Source organism: Paroedura picta, chromosome 2, assembly GCF_049243985.1.
Source record: "Paroedura picta isolate Pp20150507F chromosome 2, Ppicta_v3.0, whole genome shotgun sequence".
Lineage (NCBI taxonomy): Eukaryota > Metazoa > Chordata > Lepidosauria > Squamata > Gekkonidae > Paroedura > Paroedura picta.
Window position 1 is genome coordinate 130,469,220 of NC_135370.1, and position 20,614 is coordinate 130,489,833.

The window sequence follows — 20,614 nt, forward strand, 5'->3', positions numbered from 1 at the left end:
CTTGAATGAGCTTCATTGTAGAGGAAACAACTGGTGGTGAAGGACGAAGGTGCACCCATGCTTGCAAAATGTAGTCTGTCAGTGCAGTCTTAAACAGAAGAATAGCCTTCAATGCATTTAGGTTGTAACTCAGTTTAACGCTGCATGGTGCATTTAGTAACTAGCATATACGTAACATACATGTTTTTCTGTGGTTAAAACTGAAAGTTTGAGTATCTTTTAGCAATAATCATCTCTGTTCTTTGTAATTAGCTCTCTTTCACAATGCCCCTGCATTAAATAGCATGGTAGGGATGAGCAATATAGGCTGGTAAATATACTTATGGCTGAGAGAGTATCTAATGTCAGTGGCAAAGCTGTTTTTTATTGTAATGGCAGTGGATTGTAGCTCAAGTCAAAGCAAGATATCTATATTAGAAATTAGTGACAGGATTTTGTAATATCAGATAGGTAAGGTAACAGTCTTCCCAGTGCTTTATATACTATGTCCAACCTAACAGTCTTCTCTATATGATATTATTGAATCCCCTCATTAATTTCTTTCCATCGGTTTTCTTTCCAGGTTACTGTTCAAAAATCACTGAAGCAATCTTATAATTCACATTAGCCTCAGGAATGTTCTGCTTGTAATGACTATAACACAGTGTAGCTTAACCTCTCATTTTACTCCATCTCACCATAGATATCATTTTCAAAGGCCATTTTAGCACACCCCATTATATTATTTTACATGCAAAATATTTTTCATATGCCATAGCGGATGCTAGAATGTATGAATATATTTGCAAAAAAATCCCAGAAAGGCTTTTGTTGCTGTTTTAAGAGGATCAGTGGTTGATAATAACACAATATTGCCGGTATAGTGGTGTCAAAATTCTGCAAGTGATTCAAATAATTAGTGCTTTCTTTGCAGCATCAGTAATTTTTAGTACCCACATTTGGATAGTTGTTAGCTTATCCATGCTTATAAACTGCAGTAGCGTTGAAAATCCCCTGCTGCCTGCAAGATGGGAAATTTCAACTTTAAAAAATACATCTTCCTTGAAATGCAGCTGATTTAACCTTGTGTCATTTTTTTTTGTACTAAGGGAACCTCCACATCCAGAGGCAATAAACTTGTGAATACTTGTAGTAGTGGATAACATCTGAGAGGCTTGTTTGCCATATTTGATTGCCGTCCAAGGCAACTAGATGGGTGCTATGTAAAATAAACTGCTGGACTAAGTGGACCACTGGTTTGATTTGGCAGGGAACCTCTTGTGCATTTTCATTTAATCCTTCATGGAGTCAAGCATCTTAAATATAGTATCAAGTAATTTTATTTGCAGAAGGGCCATCTACTAGAAAAAGAAGTTCCCTTAGACCAAAGGTAGTAAAATTCAGCCCAGTGTGTCTGGGAACGCATTCCCATCCTTACCTTGAGGAAGCTGGTACAAATGGTACCAAAGTCAGGGAATTACTCAGAGGGGCCTGCTGCAGGGAATAGTCTTCGGAAATTGCAAGCTGGGTATATTGCACAATTATGCCAACCTTTATGCAAGATTTAACTCTTGGGACCAGAAATCATAAAATGTTTTTTTATTTTTTGCTTCACTTAACTGTATCATCTCAGTGAGTTTAAATGATTTTGCTGTTAACCAAATCTTTTATAACCTGGAGTTTTGATTTAAATATCTAGTACATGTCCAGTTTTTTGCAATCAACATTTTATCTGCAGTTAGACAATATAAAATATTCATGTATTTGATGGTACCTATGTAACAGTAAGTCCAATCGAAGCATTTTTTGATCTTTCTGTAGATGAATAATATTTTTTCATCTTTGTTCTAAGAATCATAGAATCATAGAGTAAGGAGGTACCTCCAGGGTCATCTCGTCCAACTCCTTTCACAATACAGGAACTCACAATTAGCTGCCCACCCACAATGACCCCAATTTCATGCCCAAGTGATTCCTCCACCAAAAATCTCCTGAATCCAGGCTGACCTGGAGGAAATTCACCTACCATCCCACAGCGGCAATTAGCAGTTGCTGGGTATTCAAGGAAGGGCCACAAGAAACAAACACTGGCACATCCCTTCCTGCCCACCCACTCACAATCTCCCTAAGTTCATAATTTTTTTTGCTGAGTTTCTACTTGCAAACATATATCTGAGATTCAGTGGGAATATATTATCATTTACAGATTGCTGTATTTTTCTGATTTCTGTGCTTAGGTATTTAAAAATATTAATATGACACCATTAATCTGTCTGGCATCATTAATACATTATACTAACTGAGACTACTCACCTGTCTTTATTACTGCATGTACCTTTGGATCTTTCTGCTTAATTTCTTGCCTCTATCTATACTTAGGAGCTAGAGCTTGTAATCCTCCAGTCTTTGGAAACAATGCAGCAAGTCCAATATGCCTTGTGAGCGTCCCAAAATCTTGCAATGCTCCTTCTTCTCAGGAGAGTTTGTCCATCATTTTGTTTGGCCAAGTGGCTTTGTAAATTACTGTAGAATTGTTCAAATGGAGACACGTGGATAGTTGAGAATAGTAGATTTGAATTGGTTAATGTCACCAATGGGGACAAGTTGGGAAATATAAGCAAAAAAATAGGGAGGAGCATTGCCACAAAGGACAGGAAGTCTATGCTGGATGGCATTTTAGGGATTTATCATCATTTGAAGGATGAGAAAATTGAATGCTTTGCCATCAATCGTTTCTATTCAAATGTGAAAAAACTGCTGTTGCAAGAGGAAGCCAGAAAAAAGGAGGATGTATCAATGAAGAAGGTGGTTTCTTATCAACAAAGTAGATGACAGTGTTGGCAGATATTTAGGAAAAGGAAGATAAGATCATAAACATGCGTGTTGAACAGTTCAGTCAGTGATGGGCATCTAGAGTTTAAGATGACAACAAGACAGCCAAGTAAATATCAGTTCAAGATATGGAGCTTGGTGAAGGGGAGGGGGGGATACAAGGAGATAGATGTCTGTCATAGATCTATATGTTGGATCTAAACTGTGGCATTTTATTAAGATTTTGGAGGAAAATTGAATATAGAAAATTTTGCAGGAATTACAAATAGAACCATGAAGAATGCAAGAGGTTAGGGGGAATGATGACTACCAGGAATTAACTATAGAAATACTAAACAAATGATTTGATAGGTAGAAGGAGAACTATTTGATAAAAGTTAGAGTAATCAAGACATGGAAGTAGTCAGGGGGTTATTTGATTCAGAAGCTGTACGGAGGTCAAGAGGTGAGGATGGAGTAAAGACTTATCTTTTTCATCTTGTTTCCACACACAGAGACATTCACAGTATTGCTAAGAAAGCCCAAATTAACAACCTCAGCTAAACAGGGTTTGTTTCTTTGTATGTTTTTGGGGGAGGGGTGTCATAAATGATAGAAACTGTGCTACTTGATGCATGCTATGCACATCCTAAGAAGGGGTGTTGTCTAATCCTGCAGAAATAATTTACTTTCTCTTATGTGAGGATGACTTTACAACAGTGGTCCCCAACCTTTATTAGGCTGGGGACCGGCAGGGCATTGGGTCGCGCCCGCAGGGACCGCGCCCGCGCGGGCCACGCCCATGCTTCGGGCCGCACCCGCGGATCGGGCCGCGCCCGCGAGCCGCGCCCGGCAGCGCCCGCGGGCCGCACCCGCGGATCGGGCCGAGCGGGCGCGGCCTGCACGGGCGCGGCCCGGCCCTGATTCCCTCTCCCCGCCCTCCCGCAGTAAGTAGCTTCCCGGGCCGCAAGCTTGCAACCTGGGAAGTTTTTTACTGCGGGGGGGGCGGGAGCCGCGGCCCGGCGCCGGGCCGCGGCCCGCAGGTTGGGGACCACTGCTTTACAATATGAACTTGTAATATTCTTAAACCCTAGAAAAGTAACTGCTATAAAACTACCTTTAATTTTCTTTTTCTTATCTCAACATAGGTCACAATTCCCAGACCATCTATGGCCTCCACACAGTCTGCTTCTGAGAGTTTTTATTATGGCCAGCAGTTAGAGAAGAAGGATCGAGATACTCGCCCTGTGGAGCATACTATTGAACTTTCTTCTCCTAAGGAGAATTTAACTGGCTTGGTGGTAGCAAATGCTGTGTTAACTCCTAGTGGTAGTAGAACAGATTTAGTACTCAAATTAGACCATAACTTGCAGGATAAGGAAGGATATAGTGAAGAAGGTATTGGGACCCAAGACCATAGCGAAAAGGACCTTCTTGAACAGTGTGTGAAGAAGCAAGGAGAGAGAAAACTTGCAAGTGTTTTTGAACAAACAAAAAACAGTAAAATTCCTGAAACTTGTGACAATAGCATTGAAGTACAAAGGACAGGATCTGTTGCTCCAAGAAACACAGAGTCTGTGCTGGATGAACTGCAGGCTGCTCTAGAACCTGAAGAGCAAAGACCAGTCACTTCCTGCATATTGCCAAGTCATGATGCAGAACAGGAGGTACTAAAGCAGCCAGTAGGTGAAACATCAGATATTTCTTTATCAAGAAGTATCGACCCATTTCTTCACAGACTGGAAAGCCAAGTCATTCCAATGCAAGAAAATGGCTTCCATGACGAAGGTGATGCTGAAGAACTGCAATGTCAAAAAGGAAATCTCACAAGTTTTTTGATTCAAGAGGACAAAGGAGAACAAAATGCTATAAGAAATGGAGAATTGTTCCACTGTGTTGCTGAGAATGAGAATTCTCATCAGTCCAAGAAGGAATTAGTTAGAACACCATTTATAGCTAGACAAAGTCGCATTCCAGTTTTAGCACAAGAAATAGACTCCTCGTCAGAGTCCTCTTCACCTGTTTCAGCAAAGGAGAAACTATTCCTAAAAAAGGCTCATCAGACAGACTTGGTTAGACTACTTGTAGAAAAGAGACAGCTGAAAACTTTCCTTGGTGACCTCTCAAGTGCCTCTGACAAGTCACTGAAGGAAAAAGTAGTTACTGCTCCTTTACCACTTTCTGAAGACATGTTATCCTCCTTTTCCAAGCTGACATTGGACACTAATTTGCATAGTCAAGTGGAGGAAAGTTTCTTATCATCAAGTAGCCCTCAGTCCAGAAAGAGCAAAATTCCAAGACCTGTATCTTGGACTACCACAGATCATGTTAGCAATTCAAACTCAGCTCAGTTTTTTCCTCGGCCTCCCCCAGGAAGACCCCCAACAAGGCCTGGAGTAGAAGCTAGGTAATAATTTTAAGAGAATAATCCCTTCATTCTAGAATTAAATTGAGACATCTCGGCGGGAGTTATGTTATAATGCATTTTCCCCCAATATGTGTAATTTCTGTGCATGTGTACACATGTACACTTCCCTTGCACATTCTTTCCCATTTAATTTTCAAAAATGCCTTGGCTGAACAACATGAACAACTTCTTTATGGTATCCTAACTTTGAGCAGTAGAATTATTTTCTATATACACACTATCCAGGAGAATGAATCCTGTTGAAATTGGTAGGACTGGCTTAAGTGTGAACACACTTAAGATTGCACTCAACATCTCTAAAATATTTGCTTCATGATTTACAGTACCAACCTAAGCAAAATTTAGAATGACACTAATAGTTCTCTGAATGATATACAAAAGGTGAAAATTAAAGGTGCCAAGAATTATTCACTCATATGAGCAGTCAGTAAACTGTTGTGTACTGAGTTCATCTATTTGGTGAATCCCTTCCATGTGCTGGCATGATTTGCAGTGGCAGCCCAGAGTATAAGTACATTTTCCTGGTCAAATTAGTGCCAGGTTTGGTTTATGTAGTATAGTTTCAATTCAGCCTGTACTGCACATTGATACTGTCTTATGATACTGATAGTGAAGGGGGGAAAAATCATTCTGTTTGCATTTTTTTTGCATGGCTTACAAAAAACTTTTGATAGAATAAATGGCTTATATGTATGAGCTAAACCTTTGCATGTCTTAGAATCTTTCATAATTGTACAACTCAACAAGCCTGCACTATAAATGTATCTGTACTAAATGACATAGGGATGCAGGGTAAGGAGAAAGAAAGGTATACAAATAATGAATAGGTAATAGTTTTTCAGATACCCGAAAAAGGGATGATATAGCCTTGGCTGCTTGTGCCACACACATTAAGATTTCTTTTAAATATTCTGCTATGGCCTTTGGTTATGTTTATATTTTTTTACTCCAGGCAACAGTAGCTGTATTCTGTATCATCTCAAGTTTTATATCAACATTTGTTAGAATAAGGAAGGCCAAATTGAGTGTTATATACCAAGTTCTGCACCCTGCTATAGACTGACTAATTCCTGAATATAGCACACAATTTATTTGTACTGTAATATCATGTTAACAGGAGAAAAGGATGTAGAAATAACCCATTTCCATTTTTTTCCAAGGTTGCGCAGATACAAAGTACTAGGAAGCAGCAGCTCAGATTCAGACCTGATCTCTCGTCTGGCTCAAATCCTTCAGAATGGATCTCAAAAACCAAGGAGCTCTTCTCAGTGTAAGAGTCCAGGATCTCCGCATAGCCCCAAAACACCACCCAAAAGCCCAGTCATTCCCAGACGCAGTCCCAGTGCCTCACCTAGGAGCTCTTCTTTGCCCCGTACTGCCAGTTCCTCACCATCCCGGAGTGGGCGGCCTCACCATGACCAGAGGAGTTCATCTCCCCATCTTGGAAGGAGTAAATCCCCTCCTAGTCTTTCAGGCTCGTCATCATCTAGGAGATCCTGCCAACAAGAACACTGCTACAACAAATCTAGCAAGAATGGTCTGAAAGGTTCTAGTGGATCCTGCCACCACTCCTCTAACATTAAATCACCCACAGGGAAGACCAAATCAACCAGTAAACTTAGCAGATAGGAACTGAGTTTTGTCTGGTGTCAAAGCCCCCTTTCTTAATCTGATGCATGTTGTGTCTGTGTACTGTGTATTTAAACAAAGAAAAAAATCTTCAAAATCAGTGTTCATCCTGACTTTCAAAGAAAAGCAACTCTGTGATCAATTATTTATAAGGCCCACTTGGTATGTGAATGGCCAGGCAACAAGCAGATCAGGGAGGTTTAAAGGGCAGGGATGGAGTATCCAGATTGTCCAAGATGTGTGAAACATTCACAAAAAATACTGTCCCTGAGATGAGTGGTTTGTTTTTTTTAATGGTAAGGTGGGTTTTGTTGTTGTTATTGTTGCTTATTAAGAGTACACAGCCTAATTATTTAAGGCTTTTTTCTCAAGGAATGTTACAGAACCTGAAACAATTAAGTTTCACCATGACGCCATTACATCTGAGGTATTACTCAGCTGTGTGTTTGTAGAGTTTTTAAAAAGCACATTGTTTGGAACAGCAATATTCTTAGATGTCTGTATTTTTAATGTTGGGCTTCATATATCTGTTTCCAAGTTGTTCTTTGTTCTGTCATGGTTTCTGTTTTCCTCCTTTTAAAGCAAGCAGTTAACACAAATACCGGGTTTTTTTAATTTCAAAATATTTGACATGGGATACAACTCTGTGCACAGTTAATGCATATACATTCATTGAAACCAGTGGACATAAAACTTATGTAAGTGCACGCAAGGCTGCAGCCATCATTGTTAAGATTTTCTGCAAATGATTTTGTGTATTCACATTTATTGGCCCTTAATCTCTTAGCTGCTGTTCAGGCCCTGAGCCTAAGTCAACTTGATTCTTTGTCTTTGTGTTAGTTGTTGGAGCCATGGCATTTCCCTCTAGAGCTCTGTCATATATATATAATAAATAATAGGGATAATAGTCACAGCCTGAATTGAAGAAGAAAAAGAGGAGAGCTTGGACCCTGAAGAAATCCTGCAGGTGCGACATTTGTTGGAGAGTACAAAAGCTTCTCAGGATATAAAAGAGAGCCATTGCTAAAGCTGACCAGATTTACTCATCAGGGATGAGTCCATTAACCTTATTTGTAATGTTGTTCTGTGCTGAAGAAGAGTAGAAATGTTTACACACTTGGACTTTTTACTTGAGAATTGAAATCTAGGAGCTTTAATCTGCTTAAAAGATGACTACAGGACATGTAGATGACTAGAAAGGCAGAATTCTTTTTTTAATTTGTTTTTCAGAAACTGGGAGAGTATTTGATATTAAAATTTATGAGGCAACTGAAGGGGTTATTCCTCATAGGTCAGTGTCTCTAAACATATATTGTAGTGAAAGAATGCATGTGCCTGCCCTTTCCCTCCGTTTGCACATTTGGCTACTGAATGTCTGATCAAGCTGTCATACATACATTTTAGAGACTGGTATCCAATATTTCTGTGGCTTTCTTTCAATATGGGTTTTGTATGTTCCTACTCTCAAGTATGGTTGCATTTAGGGACATTATAATGTGGAGTCTTGTTCTAGGGTTGTCTTTCACTGCCCCAAAATACCTGAATAAAGTCAATGGCTAGTAGCTTTTCCAAAATATACCTAAGCTTCATTGTATAATGCTTGTAGGAACAACTTCCTTTGCTACATCCAGAAATGGACAATGGATTAAAAGAATTAAAAGGAATATTTTTAAATGAATACAGCTCCCTCCATAAATTGGTACTTGTTTTAGGGAATACTGGCCTGTATCCAGCCACATATTCCCAAGATTTAGGGGCATCTAGGTTTGCCTAAGGGAATTTAGTGATTTCTGCTAATTATCACCCTCTCACTACAAGCTTCCTCTTAGTCGTCCATGATGTTTCTGATGTTTCTGATGTTTTCTGACCCCTTAAGAATAAGTTGGGGAGAAGATCAGTGGGCTGCAGAAGTGCAGAAATTGCAGCCCCCAGAAAGAAAACTCAAGTGCTTTTTAAGTCTTTATAATTGCATGGTTGGATACAGGGCCCCTGTATATTGGTGGGTGGGGGTGGAATTTTTACAACTGCTGATCTGCTTGTTATAGTTCTGTGCCTGTAGCCAGCATACTTAAAAAAAAAAAAAAACTTTGCCCCCCCCCCATTGCTGCCAAAATAGTATCTTTGGATAGAAAAGGGAATACTTTATCTCTGAGCTAATGCATTTCTGATGCTTCATTGAAGCTGCACTGAAAATCACCTGTTTCATCAGAATGTGTTGAATTTTTTTTTACTTCTAAAGGTGTGCATTGTTCCCCATAAGTAATGTAGCACAGTGTGGAACCTTAGCTGCATTCAGGTTTCAAACACTACAGAGGAATGCAATAGGGTGAGCTTACCTGCTGTTTCTCATACTGTATGATTTAAAAGATCTGTTGTATTATATTGTATAATAGGTGCAATACTAATAACTGCATGGTAAATTATATATTATAATTATAAATATTTATAAATATATATATATGCTTCTATATACTTCCTTACTGTTTCTCATTTTCCATTTGTAATGTTATGGACCACAAACAATGCAGTGCTTTTTCATTTGCGTGCCTGAACATAGCCTTGCAGCTCCCATTTCCTGGCATGCACAAAGCTGAATACTTTTCATGTCTGAGTTCAGGATGGAAAAGTGATAATTGTTCTGCAACTGTTTTGTATCAGCTTTGTTACTGTATTTGTAATTTTTGGAATGACATTGAAGACATTTGACAAACTGTGTCTTTGATTGCCAGATAGGATGTGTGACCATGATGTTATCTTTTCACCTTGCCTCACATCCTTCCATTCCATAATGAGAAATTTCCAGGTTCAATTGTTCCTTGTGACACTAGACAGTGACAAATACCTAAGGAATTAATGTGATATAAAGTGGTGTAACTAAACAGCTGCTAGTAAGAGTAGAAGGCATTGCATTCAATGGGGATGGAATATGAATTCATCAGAATTCCCCATACAGTTTCAGTCCACTGACCATATCCCATGCCATTCCTTCTTTATATAAATTAAAATACCTATGCCCTGCATTTACCCCTTCATAAGGAGCTGAAAGTCTCCTTGATCCCCTTGAGTACTTTTTGGGAGGGTGTTAAAGGCTACAGAAGGAAGATGAAGGTGCCTCAAAGAAATTTGAATTTTCTCATTTATCCAATTATTCCTTCTCCTCTGATTTCTGAAGATCACTTACTGGGGTCCTTTGAAGCCTGTCCTATACAAGTGCATTTTTAAACAATGTTATGAAAACCTGTTGGATTTCTCTTGAAAAGTGTGTTCATATGAAATGCTTAATCCCAATGAGGAGGTAAACCTACTCTGAAAAAGCTGAATGAATATTCTATCTTTATTTGATGTGTTTCAAGGGTATAGCATTGATTTACCTAGGTCCTTTTTAGAAAATTGATCAACCTTTTCCTTTACTTATGACCAATTTAAATTGCAATATTTCTATTTTTACACTGAATCCAAGGAAATTAGGTTACACCGGAGTCCTGGAGGAGCTCTCTCATATGAACATGCCAAGAGTATCAGTATTTAAGAATGTGCATGTAGGGAGATGAATAGCTCCAAATATTTATTTTCCTGCTTTTCTGTCAGGGACCAATGAATATCTATCCTATGCATTGACTTTAAAAGAATGTTGTAGAAAATATTGTTGTACATACTTCGTGTACTCTAAATTTATGTCTCAACAATATTATTATTTTGAAATATGTTTATATTTCTTTCCATACTGTTAGAGTGCAAAAAGAAATAGGCCATACTAGATGGCAGTTGTGGAAGGCATAAGATCAGCCCTGTGTATTTTAATACATTGGCTGTTAAAATTGTTTTTTGACTGAGTCATTTTGCCAAACACTGCTCTTATAGTGATTAAAAAGCCATTGGTTTACTAATGAAGCTTTAAAATAGCATAGAGGACTACTATCAACTCTGTCTTAAGCTGTGGTTTGTTTCTCCGTTTCTTTCATTGGTTTCTGCATAACTTTTGCCAGTGCAGGAAGTAAACTCAAAAGGTATTGCAAAATAAATTATTACAACAGCTTTAGCTACATAGGAGCAAGGCCCTAGTCAAGCAACTAAAACAGTAACTTTATGAAAATTCTAATTATTGATCTGTTTTGTCTTGAAAATAAATCTTGAATGGAAAGTTAAGATAAAACCATAATGAATAGGCATGAATGTGGTTGTATTTGAAAAACTGAAAAATTTCTCCTTGTATTGAGGCAGAATGAGCAACAGTTGCATAATTCTTTCTGATGAGTCAAGTGTTTTCCCATACAAGTGGGTATTTTGCCAGTCATACACTATTCCTATAGGCTCCTGCACCCTATCCATTCTTAAATATAGTTTTATACTTATTCCTGAGAGAACTCTATGAACAAATAATGATAAAAGTTACAGATGTATAGCTTCTCTAAACTGTTACAACTGAGCTGTAGATCTTTGTGGCTTTATTGGGGTCTCCCTTTATCCAGGAAGCTTGTATGGTTCTTGTCAAAGAGTTCTTTATAGAATTTTTGCACTTGTAAAGCATGTATCATTTCGGGAGTTGCTTTATTATGGTGTGCAGTTCACACATTGAACAACAGAATTGATGACTAACATTGAAGGATCTTCTACTCTTACAGGCAATCCCTGCTCTTATTTTCTTTAATAATATTTTTGAATGGCTGGCAGAATGCTAGCCCACAACTCTGGCTCCTGCATCATGTAAAACTTCTAAGCCAGCAGTGTAACTTAGTCATGTGGGAAGAGAATGCAGCTAGAAATTATAGTAACTGTAGCGGCTTTTGCATGGGTGACAATAAACTTTGTATTCTGATGATGCTCATGCACTGTCTATGGAAAGTGAAACGAAGAGGATTTTAAATCTATGTTTGGGAACTGTAACAGGAAAAGAAGAACCTCTGAATTTGGCATTTTAATGCAAACCATCTTTGATTTTAACTGGCACAGGTTTATGTGGAAATATTTTTAATGCTCCCTCTTTGTTTAATATAATTTATTGACTACACCTAACTGAATGAACTCTGTTTTCACAAAGTCCAATTAAAAAGTCCTGTCTATTCTTAATGGTTCTAATTTAACTATGAAACTTTAGTCTTAAAATTTGAAAGTGCTCATAATTGGTCAAATAAATAGTCACACCAAATTTTTATAACTCATTTCCCTGTTGATCTCAGTTTTGTTTGAAACCAAGGAAGAAGTGGTGCTTCTGTGATGCTGCATGGTAGCGAATGCTGCCCTGAAACAAATACAAGCAATACATTCTTCTGGATGCAGTGATAATCTTCCATTAAATCTGGAAAATAAAGGACACTAACTCTGATAACATAGGCATCAGAATGTAGATATATGCTAGTAGTCTGATATGAGAACTGTGCCTGCAGTTTTAAATCTTTCTTTAGTTTAAAGAAAATATTGTTTGCACATTTTTTTAATTTGCTGAAAATGAATTTTCTGAAAGAAAATTTCCAGTACAATGTAATAACTATTGGCTTAATGGCATAGATGAAGGATAAAATGATCTTGCTGCTTTTATAGGCTCAGCCCTGCAAACTAAAGAAGAGTCCATAACCTCCCATTGACATCACTGAGAAATAAAGGTGGAGAGCATTTTGCAGACTCTTGAGCCCATAAGTTACACGCTACTATTCCAAAACTAATATGCTGCTATTCCATTTTCTGTAGATATCTAGTTTTGTATTTGCATTAAGGGAAGCCCAATCTTCCAGGTCAATTGGTACAGAACTCTCCTTACCATCCTTGCACAGAGGATAGGTAACTCTCCTGGATTCTTGGGCTATCTATTTGGGAGGGCGGTGAGGGGTCCTAAAAGCAAGTATCTTATATGTAAGTTGTAATGACTTCTCCAAATTTTCTCTTGTTTAACCTGGAAAACTAGTAAGAGGATCCAACATGGTACCTGCCCCACGGCAGCCTCTGCATCAGCATAAAAGGCATCCAAGACTAGTGAGGATGTGTTTGAAGGAATACCTGAATATATCTGTGGTTTCAGAAAGCTGCAGATATCGATACATTGGCCTACTGTGATTTGGAAGAGAGGGCTAAAGAAATTGCATTGGTTGATCATCTCTTAACTATTTAGGCTGCCCACAGTTCTGTGAATTTATGGAATGGTGCCTTCTGTTGTTTCAAAATAAAAGGTGAGGACATGGCAAAGGAAATTTTATCCTTTTGGTTCTTGCTTGTGCTGCCTGCTCTTTCTGCCAATCAGTTATGTAAGTTAAAAAATTAGTGGGCTGAATGGATTTGGGCCTTAAACTGGGTATTTGATATTTATATCACCTCAAGATGTCATAGTGAGAGATGGTATAGAAATTGAATGAATAAAATATTCACATACACACTCAGTCTGCTGATTCATTGTGAAGTGTATGAGAGAGATATGTGTGTGTGTGTTTACACATGCACGGACTGTAGACATTATACACAATTCTCCATATTTCTGGTCTTCTGTATCAGAGGAATCTTCACAATTCAGCAGAAATCGTCTTTAGTAAATAAATTGAGTAAAGACCAATCTCCATGGGAAATTGGTGATTACATCTACTAACATCTAATTTTACTTAAAAGCAACTGCAATATGTGCTCAGATTGGATTGAAGGAATGGCACTGGGGAAAGGGGTAGGAGAAGCTCTGTGTAGGCTAATGTCTGCTTATTGTAATTACCATGTATCCCGTTTGTGTCTGGGGAAAGAGTTGGCAGTTAGCTATTCCCAACTGATCCCAGTCTAAAATGCCCCCAAACCAGCCACTGTTTGCTTTGTTGAGGAAAACATTCAATTATCAGGGTAATTTATATAGGGAAAGATGCATCGAAGGAAGGCTAATCCCTCTTGCTCTGGGGCCATTTTTTCAGTTTGGAACCCTCTACCCAGCTTCTAAGCAAAAATTAAAACATAATGAGATCCAATTGAAGATCTCTTGCACTGAATGTATTTGGCATGGAAAGAGAACAACACTAATTACGTGGTATTATACAACTATGTTGCCTATACAGTATTCATTCATATAATTCTAATCACAGCAAGCTGTGTATATATAGAAGTTTATTGTGTGTTGGTCTTTTTTGTTTATTTAGTGAATGCTGTTTTTTACTTTTTACAATGTTTTGGATGTCTGTTCTTTCTAGTAACAAAATGTCTAGTAAAAATAGGCCAACCCCTAGTGCTAGAAAATCTTACAGTATAGCTTCTCCTGCATAGGCTGGCTTTTTATGAAGCTCTTCGTGGCTTGCTTGTAGATAAAGGAAGAGACTTGTCCCCTTCTGCAATAATTGGACATAAGCAAATGTTAACTAGTGTGATAACATTGCAGAGAGAGTTGTAGTGTGCTCTATTATATTTAAAACTTCTATATAGTTTCTTAGACTCAGGAGTTTAGGTTATCATTCCATCTTAATACTGGAGACAGCAGTAAAACATTAGAGCATGCTTTAATTGGAATGCCCATTCAGCAAAAGAGATTCTGGTACTTCAGTATATGTGGATTTAGAAATCTTACATTTTAGGTGTAATTCAGAGCTTGTTAACTTTGTTTTCTGCTGCTTATGGGTACATTCTGTTATCCAGCAGGCAAAACTCTCATTGGCAGTTTGTCGAATTAGTGCATAGAGATGGAGTAAAAGACAAATGATAGTTGCATTTTGTAAGATTTCTCTCTTTAAAAATTAATACTTGAGTTCTGTGGTGTAATTTGTTGTTGCTGGTAACTAAGATCACTGTCGTCCAGTGCAGACTCAGTAGAATTTGACACATGCATATCAGAAGCTGTTAAATGGTCAGTGTGCCCCCCAAATCCCTTTAAATCCAAGGCTGAAAGGGATAGATGAGATCTCAAATCTGTGAGTAAGAAGTCTGTCCTGCCTCACTTCTATGGCAGACATTAATGATTACGGGTAGTTGATGAAAGGCTGCCCTCTTAAAATGACACTGGGTTGTATCCTACCACTCAACTCGGTTAAAGGAGGCCTACCCTGCCAGTGCAGAGTGTGTCTGACCAAGCAGAATGCACCTTGTGCTAAAGGAACACACTATCTTTAACTAAGCAATAGGATGCAACCTAATGGGCAAATCCTGAAGAGATCACTGCATATGGGTAGTCCTCCAAGCTCTACTGTATGCTATTCTTGACATGAAAATTAATCTCTGACTCCTCCAAACTTCTGCTTTCTTACTGATCATGTTTTATATTTGGATTCCCCTTCTTACTACTCTACTAGTTCCCCAAAATAAAGGAAAAATGCTTTGAAACAAGGAGTGACCTCTGAAACTGTGAGCTAGTAATATGAAATCATTTAATAATATTTAAAATAATTAAATATTTACTAAAATATTCCGCATAAGGATAACATTTATGATGATGAGTTTAGGTAGAAACTTGATCCAGAAGGTTAACTTAGTATCATTAAGTATTCCAATAGTTTTCTTTCCAAAATTCAAATTAGATTTTTCAATTAATTTATAATTTTGCTTAGGCATTGAAGAATGTGAGATATTGGCTGAACAGCAAGTGTCTTTGTAACAGTAATTTGTACATAAAGGTATAGTTATTTATTTTCCCCATTTGTATCATATCAAAGCTTTGTAAATGTTTTAAGTTGTTTTCAAATTATTTTGTATTTTATTTTTATAAACTGGTTCTAAATAAAAATCATTCAGCATGCAAACAATATTTTCACTGTGTTTGTCATATTATCCTTTAAAGAATTCTGCCAAAAATACTGTTCCTGGAAACATGTTGCTTTATTATACTTCACTGTGGATGCTGATAACAAATATGTTTCCTTGAAAATGGAGGTTTGGTGTTGAAGACAGTGATGCTTATATGCAAATGGTCTGCTTTGAAATGTTGAGGACAAATACTGCAGTTTAATATATGTCTTTACAGTACCCAAATAAAGGTAGACATTTTTGCCTGCTTTATTTCCTGCTTTTGCAGTCAGCTAATGTTGCACTTATAAAAACAGAACTTTTTTGTGCATTGGAAGAAGAGCAACTGGTTTTTTTTGTACCCCTCTACTACCTGAAAGTCTCAAAGTGGCTTATAATTGCCTGTCCTTCCTCTACGGACAACAGACATGCTGTGAGGTAGGTGGGGCTGAGAGAGCTCTGAGAGAACTATGACTGGCCCAAGGTCACCCAGCTGGTTGTGTGGGGAGGAGTGGAGAACCAAACCCTGTTCTCTGGATTAGTGGCTGCTGTTCTTAACCACTACACCAAGATGTCTCTCTTTGCTAAGCATTATGCTTGTTTTATTACAGAAAAACCTTGTTGATTAAAGATACACAAAACTTTTGAGCTACATAAAATTCTTGATCATATGGGCCCATTATGCACGGGGGGAATAGCGCAGATTCGGGGTGGAACGGCAGCGACTAAAATCACCGATAACGCACGGTGCTGGCTGCAACCGGCTGCAGCTTCGGTGCATGCTGCTGAAAAAGCCGCATTAGCGAAACACGGAAGAAAGCACAGCTTTCGAGTGACCGGGGCGCAACCAGAAGCGGCGCCGGGATCGCCGCATGCATAATCAGTTACTCTGGGTTTTGCTGCCGTTGCGTCCCACCCCGTGCATAAGCGGTTTGCTTCGCTTCTTCCCCCTCCGCGTTTTCCATGTGACCTGAAATCGCCGTTTCGGCGGCCGTGCATAATGGGCCATAGTGAGGGCAGCATAGAGTATGAACCTCAATTTTTTATACAGAGGCATAAGCACAAAACTCTTAGATTGTTTTAATAACCAATAATTATTGGTCTTTTGTTCAATTAATCAGCTGTTTCGTATTAAACAACTTGTGCCTAGGCTGTTGATTACTGACAGTGGCCCAGTTTCACATACAAGATGAGGGTTAGAAAGATTCCTTGTTAAAATATAAGTTGTCTCTGGTTCATATTCTTACAGCTCTACTGTTATATGAATACTGCTGCAGGGCATTGGTGTTAACCTTTAAGGCTATTCACGGTCAGGGCCTGGCATACCTGAGAGACCACTTGGCTGCCTATGTCCCCCAAAGGACCTTAAGATCATCCAATAAGAATAAATTGGTAATCCCTGGCCCAAAAGAGGTACATCTGGCCTCAACCAGAGCCAGGGCCTTTTCAGTCCTGGCCATCACCTAGTGGAATGAACTCCCGGAAGAGTTGGCCTGATGGAACTAAACCAGTTCTGCAGGGCCTGTAAAATGGAGCTCTTCCGCCAAGCATTTGGTTGGGGCCAATGAACATCAAGATGATATAATTGAACATTATTTGGGCCCCCCACATATGTACCTTCCCCTGGAGAAACCAAGATGCTATGACTGTTCTGGCTGCCCATGCATCAGATTGTATGTCTGTTTTAAAAATGTTTCAAATAGTTTTTAACAATTGTTATAATTTATTGTTGTATTGTTTTATCCTATTTTGGAAGGTGCCCTGAGCTGGCAATGCTGGAAAGGGTGGGATATAAATCCAAGAATAACAATAAAATAAATATGAAGAGCAGGAGATAAATGTATTCCCCATTTCTCCCTTGGTAAAATCTTAGGAGCAAAATACTGTTTGAACAGCCTCTCAGATAGCATTGGTTTTCCATACAATATTTTCCCTGACTCAAAATAATGGGTGGTGCATGGAGGAGATGATCAGATAGACTAAAAAAAAAATCCAGAAGGGACTAGACTTGCCAGCTAAATTAGGAACACAAATATTCAGTAAACATCATGACCAGGAGGAATACAAAAACATCAGGAAAAGAAATCAATCAAATCTAATCTGTATTGGACATGAAGGTGAAAATTGCAAGGCTGAGCCTAGGGAGCTGGGAACAGTGACAGAACTGCTGACTGATGTCTTTCCTGTATTCTGCTATTTCTTCTGTACCTTGAATCTCAACAAGAAAGACAGGTTGTAAATAAGTAAATATTCATTTACTTACTTTACTGGATTTCATTTGTCAGTCTCCAGGAATATTCCCAGAATCTAGTGCTATTCATTATGATATTGGTCCTAGCGTTATGTTTCCTGCAAATCTTGTTTGTAGCTTGAAATTCAGTCTAGTCTTTCACTGCTTTTTAAACCCCTTACTACAGTCATATACTCTATTGAAAGAAATGCTGTTAACTATGCTGAATCATCTGTTAGGGTTACTTTCTGGTCTACATAGCAAACGTTTATGCTATTGCAATGGAGAATCCAGACTCACAAGTATGCAATGGAATCTATGATAATCCAATGGCAGAACATTGTTCACAACATACATTAAATCACTTCTTCAGATTAATTCTGTCAGAATGTAACCATGAAAGTCTTTCCCTCTGCAACAAATCTGTATGGACCTGTCCTGGCCATTTCTGCACTTGGAACTTCACTGCCCCAGCTCCCATGTGGGAGCACAAATCTGGGGTAGATGTGGCGTACCAGGCCAAATATTTCCCCATCTGGGAACAGGAAGAGTTGGGGCAACCTGCTCCAATTCAAACTCCAGCTAGCAGGCCAGCGTGAAACCTCCAGTGCAGAAATGGTCGGGATAGCTCAGTCTTGTCAGATGTTGAAAGCTAAGCAAGGCCTGCTCCTGTTAATATTTGGATGGGGGATCTTCAAGGAATATAAGGGTCCTGACTTGGAGGCAGACAATGGCAAACCACTCTAAATATGTGCCTTGCCTTGAAAACCCTAGCAGGGATGTCAAACATATGGCTGCTTGCCAGAACCAGCCCTTGCATGGCTGATATCCAGCCCTTGAACAAGTGGGTCTCTCCTGCTTCCATCTCCTGAGCTGCCACTGTGTCACAACTTGCTTTTGCCCAGCTCACATGGGAGAGCTGGGCATTGGCTGAGGTCTCCTCTCCCACCCCATCCTTTGGGGAGAAAAGGAAGGGGGAGGAACAAAGTTTTCTTCCAGGTATAAGCTGCCATGTGCACGCACACTTCTTCAAAGGGAGGATAAGCACAATTTACAATTTAAGATTGCCCTAGTTCACTGTTTACTCTGAGACTTTATCACATACACATTCAAAGGAAGAGGTGCAGCAAAGAGATATTTGGGGATAAGGGGAAAGGAGAATTAAAAATAAGTTATTTTGGCTTATATTGTGCCTATCATTTTCTTTCAAAAGACTTATTTAGATCTACATGGATTGGATTGCACGGTTTAATGACTGCAAGTAGATGGCTAGCTATTTAAAAGTACATTTATGTTTCCATATGTTCCAGTTCAACATGTCTCAAGCCAGCTATCGTTATTCAACCCACTATTGTCATTTTTATAAAGTTTATATGGTCTTTCATGTTACATTTATGGCATCCATGGCCTGACCTGACAAGGTGACATTTATGTCAGATCCTACCTTTCTAACAGATGAATTTGACACATCTGCCATACAGGGTCACCCATGAGTCGGTTGCGACTTGATCACTTTCCATCACCATGTAGTAACAGCACTAATACTAAAGCCCGTTGCACCCTAAAAGGCAATGAGCGCCTTTCTGGTGTGGGTTTTGCCAGGGAAATGTCATCCACACAAACATGCACGTCATCACAACCTGCTCATCTCCCATCTATAAAGATCAGCTCAGTGGTGGAAAAGGGCTGCTTTGGAGGGTGGATTGTGAAGCATTGCACCGTCTGAAGCCCAAACCATCTGAAGCCCAATTCAGGGGTAGCCAACTTCCAGGGGGGCTAAAGATCTCCTCAAATTAGAGCTCCTCTACAAACTGTAGAAATCAGCTGCTTTGGAGAGGGGACTTTGAGGTATTGCACCCTACTGAGATTTAAGGATGCCACAAGCAGAAGGTATGGGGTGAGTAGCTTGAACAGAAACAGCATTTTTTGAGTTACCGTGGCCTTGTTGTAGTGGATGTACAGGCTGTTCTGTGAGAAGCTGATGTAGATGAATGTGTCCCTTGGACTCCAGGAGCAAGGCAGTGGCATCCTCTGGTCATCCGCAGCCGGGTAGAGTCACTTGAGGTCCTTCTCATGTTTGTTGAGAGCTGTGCTGCTGCTGAGAGGGAACAGGGCCAGGGTGATACCACTGACACGGGCTGTTATGGCAACTATGTGGAGCAGGGGAGGCGGCGAGGCCAAGGTGGCCAGCAGCAGTGGAGGTGAAGCAGAAGCAGGCTGAGACAGGCGACACGGGATTGCCTGGCGCTTGAGGAGCTGGCACCAGGAGTTGCTGCTGCTGCCTGGACATACTGGTATCCTTCTCCTCCGAGAGAGGTAAACACCAGAGGAGGAAGAGGGGGGCGGCACTTGACTGGGAGAAGGATGCATACGAGGATGAGAAGCAAGGAGCAAGTGTGCACCCATGCACCTGTTTATTTCATCAACAAAAAAAGGCAGTTTGGGTTGGTCAGCAGTTGCCAGGCAGATCCCCCAGACTGCCTTTCCTATTGGTGGGAGATCCCCCCCACTCAGGACCAATTGCCTCCAGTTTTAAGGAGAGCATCGTCTTAGCTGCAAAACAAATTTTGTTAAAGGGAAGATTATTCCTTGAAGAGCAAAATGGATCCTGCAGTACTCATATATTCAATTCATAAACTGTGTACTATATGCTAAAGATGCCACATTTTTAGTCTTTCCCACAATATTTAACTGATCCTATAGTTTATACTATTTCACATAGATTTGGGTAAGAGAGAAGAGGTAGTGGGTTAAAAGAGCTGCATAAAACAAGAGAAAATACAACCAACATGACAATAATTTTTGCATCCAGAACACAGCTAATTTACATGAGTAATAATTTTATGGCAAATCATTTGCCTGTGTAG

At 39.4% G+C, this 20,614-nt stretch overlaps 1 protein-coding gene across 2 annotated transcripts in view; it reads left to right on the plus strand.

Annotated features, from left to right (window-relative positions):
• The window catches only part of TTBK2 (tau tubulin kinase 2), a 95,567-nt gene extending 80,030 nt beyond the window's left edge, over positions 1-15,537 (plus strand). For both annotated transcript variants that reach the window (XM_077322732.1, XM_077322733.1), the window contains 2 exons: positions 3,939-5,197; positions 6,379-15,537. In XM_077322732.1, coding sequence (XP_077178847.1) covers positions 3,939-5,197; positions 6,379-6,847 — 1,728 coding nt within the window. In that variant the 3' untranslated portion in view covers positions 6,848-15,537. The remainder of the gene's footprint in view (positions 1-3,938; positions 5,198-6,378) is intronic.
• Positions 15,538-20,614: the final 5,077 nt, after the last annotated feature.